Genomic DNA, 12,004 nt, shown 5'->3' with positions numbered 1-12,004 from the left:
TATTATTCCTACTTATTTAGGACAAGTTGAGCCGAAAATATTAGGCTGGCTGAATTATAATCTACCACCAACAGCCACCTGGGAAATACAGTTTCACTATCGTATTCCTTGATAAACAAAGGAGGACACGCACTACTGGTAGACATACAAAGGCAGGGAAGAAGAACTTCATTATCTGTTATTGTGGATTGTAAACAGAATCTTTTATAAGGCGTCAACATTTTTGCAGTAGTTCTTTATTGCAGTTATGGATTTGCTTATTTGGAGAGCATTGTTGTTCGGCTTGTGTTATTAAAAACAGACACTTTGATAATACAACAATTTTCAACATTTTCCTCTAGTTTGATTAAATAACCTCTTTATGAAAACATAACCTCTGAGAATTCACTCAGGTTTAAAACAATATTTGTCATTATTTTGTTCACTGTGTTTAATATGTGCTCTGCCTGTCTCACTGTAAAGTCATGCTCAATTCATCAAACCAAAATAAGGCAACTGTATATTTTCCGTTTGGCTCCAAGACGCGACTGGTAAAGTAAAACAGACTTTGCTTTGATTATATCTGTTTTTTGTCAAAGAGGTGATGAGAGCCATGCTCTTCTGTTGTGTCTATGGAATGTGAGTGTTCTTCTTTAACTCTAAAAGCAGTGATTGTGAACAGTACCCCATAGCTTTACGGTTATAGCAACATAACATACATTACTTTTGCGGCTTCCTTTCCATGCCTGTCTCTTTCCATGTGTGACCTGTCTGCCTTCCCTCAGAGGGCTCCCAGGCAATAAGGTCAGTGGTCACTGGGAATTGCAGGTCTGGTTTCAGAGCAAGTGGCATGGTGATGAATGGTTGTAATCTCACAGTTGTTACAGGAATCGCAAACATTTAACTTGGGGGAGGGTATAATAGGAAGCTTTTTGCTGCGTTGGGTAGGTGAACACGAAATTTATTATAAATATACATGAACATAGTACTTCCTACTTCTTTCTCTCTATTTAAATACCTTGTTTACCCTATGCTGTACATGTATATGTATGTACACAATGCTCTGTATGTTGCTACCATTACAAAAAGCCATGCAATATCTACAGTACAGTATATAGTCTATCTATGAAACCTACATTTGTTCTCAATAAATAGTAATAAATTATCCACCTCTTGTTTTTGTACATTCTATTGCACATATTATTTACATTACTGCTTTGGATTAACATGTTCCCTTTTTCATCATGACCTGATGTCAGTTTTAGCTGCTTTTATTGACTGTATACCGTAAAGACAATGAGATCATTCACCCCACGTCCTCAGAAGACAGACACTTCTGTCGGGCGTCTTTGTCCTCAAACGTCACCTTTTTGTTCCTCTTTGGGTCGATCCAGGAGTTGTGAATAATGGCATTGTTAGGGGTAGGATCCGCCTCAATGATCGACACTACTCGCTTCTTCATCTTGCTTTTCAAGACTTTCTGGAACTTCTGCCTAGTGAAGGCATAGAGTAGAGGGTGAAAGATAGTCGTCCCATAAGCCATGACCAGGAAGCCCAGTCTCAACTTGACCATTAGGTCACTGGGGCCCACACTCAGGATGACTGTGTTGAGCACTGTGATGGGCGTCCAGCACAGCATGAAGGTAGACACGATCAGGAGGGACATTCTGAAAACCCTCTTTTGGCGCTCTCGCCTTTCTCTGTGGCGCTTAACAGCCCTGCGCAAGGCGATGATGACAGAGACGGAGGTACGCATACCCAGTGTGGGGTTGCGGCTGCCACTGCTCTGGGATGCATCTGTGGCCTCATGCTGTGTTGTTGTCATGGCTGTCATGGATGGACTTTTTTTCCTGCGAGCCTTCTTCTTCTGTGAAGCGTGGAAACGTGTGCCAATGCGAATGTTGAGTGCCTGCAGGATCTTTGAGTAGGTGATGAGCATGACAACGGCAGTTAAGAAGAAAATGGGAATCTGAGCAAGCAGGTGGTAATAGAGCCCGAGTTCTGTGTAGTACTGGTTAGTGTGGACCACATTCTCCACCACTGTCTGGTTCAGATCAGCCTGGCCCTGGGCGAAGAAGCCCACCTCAATAAAGGGTACGAGGAAACTAACAAAGGATAGCACCCAAATGGCAGACAGCAGGGTCAGGGCGCGGCCCATGGTCAGCACCCGGTTGGCTGGTTTGACTGAAATGTCGTAGCGATCGAGGGTGATGGCAAGCACGTTAGCAGCAGTAGCGACACTAGCAAAGGAAACGCAGGCTTCATGGAAGCAGCAGACGAGTGCAGTGTCTCCCTCCAGGGAGAGCAACACCACCACGATTGTGAGGGGGATGCAGCACACACAAATTAGCACATCCAAAACATGGAGGTTCATAGTGACGATGTTACTGACGGAGCTAATGAGGTTCGACTTCATGCAGTAAAGGGCAAGCACTGTGAGGTTAGAGCTCATGCCCAGGAGGATTTCCAGCATGAGGAAGCCAGTCAGGGAGACCTGGAAACTAACAGGATAGGGATAGGGACTAGGGCTTGCCGGACTCATGGTGCGGCTGATGGGCTCAGTGTTGTCGGTGACCGTGACGTTGCTCATGGTGGCTTCTTGTTCAGGGCAGGGAAGGATATGCATTATCCTGCGTGTAGAGAAAAGAGAAAAAGAGAATTCATGAAGAGGAAAAAGAAGAGGTCCATGTTCATGTGCATCCCTAGAAAGTCGTAATTAACACACGCATCTGAGAAATCTTGTCAGACGTAGTGCTGCCAGTTATCAAATGATAGGAAGCGTATTGAGTTTTAAATAAGAAATGCTGAGATCAGACTCTCAGACACAGTGCTGGCACTTGTTTCCTATCATGCCCTGCAGATTAGATTGTCTCACTACGTACATGGCATGACTAACTAGTAACTATCTTGCCTCAATCAGCTTCTGCTTTTGCTATCACCATCCTTGATCAGACAGTTGCCTCCCCAGCGAAGGCACATAACAGAAACACTTTGGAAGAAATTAAATTCTAATAACCTCATAGCCTTAATGGCTTAGTATGTTGAGGCTTTGTAGTGGCTTAGCTGTGGCTTAGTGTTCTTTTGAGCCTCAGCTGAACAGCACATTCAAGCTGACATAGTTTTTTAGCATTTACCGTATACATACTGAGCATAAACCAGAGGTCATGAAGGCCATGATAAAGAAAGCTTATTTTAGCCCCAATTGGCTGTGATTAATATGATAGGGTTGAGTTTGGAAATAACATACTTTGTATGTTCCACGCTAACTAAACTCGTCGTTTCTGGCAGCATTTCAGTCATTGCCAAATTAAAGGAGGTGGTTCATAACTGACAAGAATATTCTGCCAGAAGATTATGTTAAGTTTGTCAACAGCACTCGTCCAACTTTAAGAGATGCACTTCAGAATACAAGATGTTTGTTCAGACAGAACTTCAATAATTGTAGGATCAAGTAGTGCACCAAAAAAAGGAAACTTATTTGAAGCTGTAATCAATAATGGGTTAGAGGAGAAACATCTATTACACATGCACTCTATAATAATGATACTAATAAAAGGTGACAGGGAGAGAAACAAATGTTTTTTTTATCCATATTTACCCTTCCCGCCAGCACTATCTGAATACCAGGGCTGTGTAATCAGGCCATAAAGTCCATGTTGCATCCACAGAGACAAGCATCACATCCAAACATAGCCCTTGGAAAAGAGTTTCCGCTCCAGCAGAGCCCCCCAGCGAGGCCTTTCCTTTCACTAGTCCTCCCAGGCTGACAGCCAAAAAAACACCTGTCCGTCTCACCAAAGACTGTCTATGGGCAGCCAGTCTTTTCTTCCTGACCTCAGTGATAAGAAAGCTAAGGAATCGGCCACCTGCACCCAGTGGATTTTAGAGTATATAGGCTAATGTCCTCTACAGACTTTTTTTTTTCAGATGTCTGGTCCGTTTTCTTTGGTGATGGTGGGAGCTCTGATGGATGAGTGGAAGAGGGTTAAGATGTTGTAGCCACCTCCTGTTTATAATGTCATGATATTCCCAGGCAGGAGAGACACAGCCAACCAAGAAAACATAGACACACAGTCTCTTTCCCCTGCGCAGGGCTGGAATGTACTGCTCATTGTGCAATGATTCAAAGCCTTGTCTTTTTGTCTTCAATAAGAAGGTAGTAGTTAGATCTGTAAATACAAAAAAAGAGTTACATCCATCGGCTTGTACTCCAAGAGGCAGAGTTTGTCAGTCGGCCATGTAGATTCCCCCGGTGTACACCATAGTATTGTCCAGAATCTGTCCAGGAGAGGTCAGTGTGTCCGGGCAGCATTCAGGCCCATGTCCCCCCAGGGACCACTAATGGAACAGACCTTTATTCTCCACCTTTCTCATCAGTCTCTGTACGCCTGGCTCCAGCTGCCATTGACATGTAAATCGAGCACAGGTCTCCAGTTTGCCCTCGACATGCTGAACCCTCAATCACCAGAGATGGCGTGAGTAGAGCAGATTATTAGAGAGCATGTGTGTGTCCAATCACCATGACATGTGTGATCACTGAGACATTTCTGATCACCACTTTTTATATGTGCATGGTAGTGGGGGGGTTGATTCAGGAATTCAGGAGAAGGTCATCCTCATGAGGTAGTGGGAGCGAGTTCATGGGGCAGAGAGAGTGTCTTGTGGTTTTGCAAAAAGATCCCGGACTAAGGAATGGACTTCAGGTAGCAGGAGCTGCATCTGTCCGTCAATTCCACATCTTTCGCTCACAGCGACCTGAAGAGAGAGAAAGGATAGGGTAATGGTCGAGAGAGAGTAGGAGGAGTAGGAGAGGGATGTGTGGGGGATGCGTTATTGAAAATAAAGATATCCTCAGCAGCGAGGCGACAAGGAAACTCTCATTAGCATAGCAACAAGCCTCTGATGTCTTATCATGTTCCTGCGTATCGTCTGATTCACTTTACATCTTTGCTTTTGCATTAACATAACAGTAGCACTAATTAAGGGCTTGCAATAAAAGCAACTGGTATTAGATAATCCCACCTTCCCGTTTTTCGGATTAACTGTAGTAATATGTTGCTATTCTTGTTGTTTTTGAGTAAAATATTACAGTACCATGCTAAGTGGTAATTATTCTATGTCACTTGTACAGCAACAGGGGTGCTAAAAGGGTCATACCATTTTCATGATAGGCCAGACTTGCTTAGAGCTTTGGTGCCGTGTGATTCCTCTGGGAACTTGTCATGAAGACATAGATGCCCTCTCGTGTGTCACTATATATTATCCATGTAATCTCTTCAGAGGAACATGTCGGTCATTTTTCAAGGTTGTCTCAGTGAGGGATGCCATGCTTTACTATGCCACAATGTCAGCAGAAATGATCAATGAGTACCATGCTTCAGTACTAGATTAAAGAGAGGATCATGTATGTCATGAAGATCTTAAAGTGAACAATTGCATATCAAGCTTCTCCTATATTCAGCCTGACAGTTTGGAATATTTATGCGTGTGTAGGAATAGGACACAAACAGATCAGCTCACAGCATGTGAGGTATTGTAGTGCATAAACAAATTCTCAAAAGCCTTTTAGAGTGTGATGTTAACATTAACAGCTACATGGAATTACAAGACAAGCTTTTTTAATCAGTTACTAATAGGTTTCACTTGAACCACAACCAGTGTTTCTCAATAAGTCAACAATGCATTATAACTGAAGTTATTCAGGAAATAATATTGATAGTTTTTAATCCAAAGCGTTTTTTTGTGGTGACAGAGCTGTTTGGCAATGAGTTGTCTTTGTCATCACAGACCTTCTATGCCACTTATGGCAGAATATCAAACCAATAAACAACAGTGCCCCATCAAGACACGGCAGAGCTCACCATGCAGGGTAAACACAGATGCTTCGGAGCTGGTCCAAACACCACGCTGTCCCCTCTGCTTGCAGCCCTGCAGCAATCTAGGTCGACCGATTTGAAACTGCTGGTTGATCTCCTGCTCCTTCAAGCAGTAATCCACGAATAGAGATTGAATATTGATGAACATGCAAGGGTCACACAACTGAAAGATGTTCTTTCCCTCCGGAGTCCCAGACTGAGGAAAAAAAAGTCCACAGAGATTAGTCCTGACAGGGATGTTGGTGGGATTCTTCTCCTCCCTTTAATTCTTAATCATCCATATGGACAGGTTTGTGAACACTCATCTCATCAACTCTCTGTTGCGCTCCCTCCGTGCCTAACTGTCTGGATAGAAGTGCAAACCATCACACTCCTGGTATCTCTCTATCTCCCGCTTTGCTCTCCTCTCTTTCCCTCACTCCCCCGTTCCCTCTCTCTCTCTCTCTCTCTCTCTCTCTCTCTCTCTCTCTCTCTCTCTCTCTCTCTCTCTCTCTCTCTTACTGCGGAGGTTTGCAGTGCTCCCCCAGTCATGATTGGTGTTCTGTAATAGGCTTAACCCTTTCCTCTCCAGCGAGGGGAGGTATTTCCTTTTGTTCTCACTCTATCCTCTCTTCCCTGACAGTGACTGTGACATCCCGTGTGGGGCTGTAGTGATTTTGAAAAAAGCTTCTACAGTACTACGCTTTAGCGTAGGGACCTTAGATGACACTGCGCTAAACACACAACCTGCTGCAGAGTCAGATAGGCAGACTGTTGAAGGAAAAACAGCAGAAAATACGGGAATAATGTATTAATTAGCTCTGTCACTATGTCATGGACAGTGTGTTTTTGCATAGTAGGGGGAATGATGAGGATGGAGAGCCAGCAGAGAGAAGCAATATTTTTTGTATTGATTTTGCACACATACATAGCTCTTAATATGCGTGTGCAAGTGAGCATGAGAGACAGCAAAAGTGACAGAGAGAAGATAAATTCTTGAAGCTGTGACTGGGAGAAATGGATTATGCAGGAAGAAATGAAAGTCAGAAAAGAAGAGTATAGTGGCTCTCTGATTGATAGTTTCAATTAAGTTACTCCGTCAGATCAGTAAGAGCTTGACCACCCTAAATTTCTTTGTTGAGGCTCATTTGTCAGGTGCAATTATCGATGGGCATCCTGTTACCTGACAGCGTCCAGTTAAGAAGAGGGGGGCATCTGTCACGTTGGCATGGCTAACTGATAACTTAACGATTAAAGCCCACAGAAAATACATCAGGTGTAGTTATTCTGGTGGTGACAGTTCAATAATTGCACTTTGCCAGGTTGATGCTTCAGCTTCTTTTCAAGGCATTTTAAGTTGGTTTGCTGCATTGGAACAGTGTTTAAAGCTTTAGAAGGGCTTGTGACGTTGTATTACCTTGGTAGTAAGGAAATAATTTCTCAAATAAGTTGTTGATGAAATTTAAATGAATGACAGTTTTAAGAATCAATTTATCATTTAAGTATTTACACACAAATTGATAATGACAACAATTGCAGCCTTATACCTCGTGGCTAAATGTTGACAATTTTATGTTTCCACATTATCTACATATGATGTTGCCCTTAGGTCATAGATGTTGTAAGCGGCATGATGGGATTTGCAGTTTACGTCACTGATACTGTGCCAATGTAGTAGTAAATTGGAGGAAAAACTTCAATCACAATCTGGTATTATTAAGGGGAATCGGATGCCCTTGATCATACAGAGATACGTGTTTCCCTTCCACTTGACACAGGAGACCACCACTAATTAGAGGATTAAGAAGAGCAAATACTTTTTTGTTAAGCCTGTCATTAATTCTCACTGGATTACATGATATGGAGCTTGGCACGTGTCAACAGAAGTTGTATGTGTGGATGGAATAAAATGAAAAGCCTTATCCGTGGTAAGTCTTTTGTACATATCTATTTGTCAATAAGGTTGGGTGCCTATGTGTCCCTTGGATTGCATGTTTGTGTACCTTGATGTCTGCACCCAACATCAAGTACCTGCCTCCTACACAGGATCCATCTGTACGCCTCTGGCTGTCAGACTATAATTACACAGCACATCAGTGCAAAAGCTTGCAACTAAAGGCACTGTGCGTTTCATAAGAAGCATCCTGAAGAATGTAGAAAGTGCACATGTATATGAAAGGATAGGACTGACCACATGACAGCCTTCTCACAGCTCTTCAGGAATCCTCCTAGTTTAAAGAGGGGTTAACATGCTGCTGCAAAAACACTGCATTCCCAGAAAAAAGTTCAATAGAAGAATGACGTAAATATTTCATTCCCATTAATATTTCATCCAGCTTTTTCTGTCTGTCCCCAGACTCCTCTGTCTGACATACGCTACAGTTTTTCTCCCTTTTCACTCCGAGTGCCTGTAGACGTCCATTGATGTGCCTGTCGATCCTCAAATGCGTGCATTTTTTGGTTGTCCTACACTTACTGCATGTGAACGCCAACTTCAGCACTGTGTGTGTGTGTGTGTGTGTGTGGTGTTTCTGTCAAGAGGGCCATCTCATCTGCATGCCAAACATCAGCAGGCAATCTTTCAACAGTAGGATGGCAGCCTGCAGGCCCAGAGGACCCAGCACACAGACTTTTATCTCCTCCCTGCAGCAGGCGCCCTGCACTTCCATTTGTTGCCACTGTGATTTGCTCCAGAACAGAGCTAGCTCAGCGCTAATGGAGTGGCTGGTTTCAAATGTTGAAGTGGACTGCTGTCATCTGATCTATTTAAATTGTCCTTTTCGCAAACCCTCAGGAACTTATGGTCCAAACTCTCATGGATCTGGGGGGTCATACAGAAATAGAGAAAGACAAATAAGGTGTGTTAAGCTGCCCTGGAAGCTGCTGTTTTTGTTCCCCAGTTTTTATTCTTATTCCAAAGCATTTCCATCCACTTCCTAAAGCATAGAGCACCACAGCAAATTTAGCAACCTTAGACAAGAAGATACAATGCAGCTTCAGTCCTAGAAATGTAAATATATCCTATTCTACTAGTGTTGAATTGGCTTCATTTGTGCATGTCATTTAGTACAGTATAAGGAAAAAAAAGACAAAGTTAATTTGGTTACACAATAGATTACAAGCCTCAAATGACTGTGTATTTATTTTTTGATTATTCTTTGAATTATCTTGCACTTGTAGAATAATTGTTTGGTACAATTTAATACGTTCTGGTGCATTACAGCTACCAACTGGAATGGAGTGTGGATCAGGAAATGTGCATGCGTAGAGTGCAAGACTGACGCGGATCCCCAACTGTAGCATGGATGAAACTGTGTGCGTGAAAGTTTGTCCGAGGCTTTAATAGAATATAGTGGCTTATATAATTGAGGCCGACTGAATTTGTGAAAGTTCAATCTGGAAAATAAAATAATAATAATACATTGTTTTGCTAATTTTAAAGATTATCTTTAGTAAGTCTTGCCAACTAATGGCTACAACATGCCTATTCCACACCTTGAGTACCAGTGATGTAGTGTAGCACTAAAGTACCAAGCTACATCACATTTAGGTGTGGTAACAAGTAGAGTGGAGCACTTAATATCACGCCCAGCTGTGATGAGAAGTGCAACAGACATAAAGGCCAGTGCTGCTGTCAGTGAATTGCTCCCATCAAGTGCACTTTACACGTAGCTAATTTGCTGCAATATTCTTTGTTTCTGTCATTCAAGGGTTATTTATTATCTTAGTTCTACAGCTATTACTCATTAGGTGCCAAAGTTGTATAATCTCTCTCTATCTCTCTCTCGCTTTCTCTCTCTCGCTCTCTCTTATTTATTCACTCGTCCTTCCCTCTGTTTTGGTTAGATATCATCTCTGTGTTCAGCCATTGATTTACAGTCCTGGTGGTATTGCGGCTCAGTAAGGTTAGAGCCATGAAGTGGAACTAGGTGTAGTCAGCTATTTAACCCTGACCACGAGGTTAGAGAATGTAAATGCAGCCTCTTCAATCCCCAACACGAACCTACACACACACACATGCTCGCCTGGGACAGATTCTTTGCTGTTTCCTGCTGTACTGTGACCCCTTCGCTGTCCTCTGTCACGGACAAGAACAGCTCCTTTTCCATCAGCCCCTCAGAAGTCGGCCACTTCCTGTCACAGCGCAACATCTGTTTACGTTTGTCATGTCGAAGAGCATCGACCAAGGCGTGGGAACGCAAGGCAGTGCATAGGAGACCCCACACTCACGGGGAGGTGCGAGTGCAGCGGAGGGCTGAATCTTTGAGGAAGCACGTAGAGGACAACCGTTCACACTCTGCAGATAAACACAAATGCACACACATGCATGCTCCTCCCTACAGGCACTCAGCCGTCAGAGCAGTCAGTGGTTGTCATCTCATTTCATCTGGTTATGTTTCTGCCCCTGGGAGTTCATGTTACTTAAAAAGGCACAGTTTTCTCTCCTTTAACAATTAGTTTAAGGACTTCAGTAACCCGTTTGTTTTCATTGACTAACTTGAGGGTAACTGGGATTTTGAATTGCCTTTGTTTTAAATGCATATCAGGAAAAATTGATTATGCATGCTTTGGGCAAAGGACATTTCCACCCCTGAGGCTGTGTGTGTGTGTGTGTGTGTGTGTGTGTGTGTGTGTGTGTGTGTGTGTGTGTGTGTGTGTGCGCACGTGTTTTTAAGTCTGTCTTAGTTTGTTTGTGTTATTAGAGCTGAGACCACCATGCTGTCTGTGATTTAAGCCTGTCGGCCCCGTTGGCGTTCCTGACTATCTGCTAATAGAATGCCTTATCCCTGTGTTCAGTGCTCACAGGGGATCCGACAGAGAGGGAATTCCCTTCTCTAAAGAAATTACTTTTGGAACACAAAGACCATTAGCCTCTGAAGACCACGCCACAACGGCAACATAGACAAAGAACTTCTTAATGGAGCACAATGACATTTACTGCCATTTTATGCTGTTGTCACAGAGTAGCACGCCAATATGGAGACATGGTTGGCATTTCCTTCAAGGAAGTTATCCATGTTGGGTTACTTTACCGTTAAAAAGGTAGAAATAGCGCTTACTTTGAAGTTAGTTTGGCTATATTTAGTTAAGGAACTAGTTGTTATCTCTTATTCTGGTGCTGGTTTCATCTGTCACTATTGTCACGTAGCAGTGACTAAAGGTCCTACAAGGCTCCATGGATCGTGGGATATGTGTGACTAGTTTGGTGTGGTCGGCACTTATTGGCACATGTACTGTGTGTAATGTGCTGATCAGTAATGTAAAGAAGGCTTTGTAGTTGGAACACTTTGGCCTTGTGGTTGCCGGCACCAAACAAAGCTTGTTTTTCTCTTCTGTATCTCCTTTTGAGTTGTAGTCTTTAGGGGGATAACTGGATCAACCTCAAATAGATGGGCCAGTGAACACCAACAGGAGGCCCACTAATAAGAAGAGTTACTCTTCATTGTACACGTACGCATGTATTCACACACAGGCCGACAGACAAACAAACACAAAAATGTGTATACTTTGTACATTTGCGTTAATACATAGTCACAAGTTATCCTTATCGAGACATACAGTAAGCTATGCTGTCAAGGAAGCTAAACTGTTCCAGAATGAATGAAGAATGAAAACATAATCACCAAACACATAATAGACAAGCTTATTAATCAAGAATAAAACATTTATAACTGTTGTGAATTGCATACTAATGAGTGTTAATGTAGGAACAATGCTTTATAAATGATGAATCAAGTGTTTACTCATACTTAACTAATGCTTCATAGTGTGTAGTTATTATAAAGTGTTACCGGGATTCCTTATTCCTTATTCTTTTTTTTTTTTACACTAGAGCAGATTCCCTGTACAGTAATGTATTTGGCTCTTGTCAACCGGCCTATTTTAAATACAATTTAATGCCTTTAGGGAAAAGTTCCAGTATTACACCTTGTAAATATAGATGACATGACACAAACCTTTTGCTGTAGTTTCCTCCCTTAAATTGTCACTTTTTTTTGCCTTTGCCTGGTTCTCTTTCTTTTCGCTACCCTTCCTAGCACCTAACAATAGTTAGCCACTGCTAGCTGTCGACTAGTGCCTGTCCCTAGTCACACCTTGTCAGCGAGGCCTCTCCTGTCTGTGGCCGACCACTAATGGGCCACTGCCTTGGCTCTGACAGATCAGGATGA

At 42.7% G+C, this 12,004-nt stretch overlaps 1 protein-coding gene across 1 annotated transcript; it reads right to left on the bottom strand.

Annotated features, from left to right (window-relative positions):
* Positions 1-218: 218 nt before the first annotated feature.
* Positions 219-6,294, bottom strand: LOC137881584 (G-protein coupled receptor 22-like). The gene is made up of 3 exons (XM_068723582.1): positions 5,841-6,294; positions 3,578-4,734; positions 219-2,609 (listed from the first exon to the last, which is right to left on the bottom strand). Exon 3 carries the CDS (start codon positions 2,603-2,605, stop codon positions 1,286-1,288), a length of 1,320 nt encoding a protein of 439 aa, XP_068579683.1. The 5' UTR covers positions 2,606-2,609; positions 3,578-4,734; positions 5,841-6,294; the 3' UTR covers positions 219-1,285.
* Positions 6,295-12,004: the final 5,710 nt, after the last annotated feature.

Source organism: Cebidichthys violaceus, unplaced genomic scaffold (assembly GCF_023349555.1).
Source record: "Cebidichthys violaceus isolate CVI_PGR_0920_01 unplaced genomic scaffold, fCebVio1.0.p SCAF_3, whole genome shotgun sequence".
Classification (NCBI taxonomy): Eukaryota; Metazoa; Chordata; class Actinopteri; order Perciformes; family Stichaeidae; genus Cebidichthys; species Cebidichthys violaceus.
Note: the sequence above shows the minus strand (reverse complement) of the source record. Positions and strands in the feature narration are given on the sequence as shown.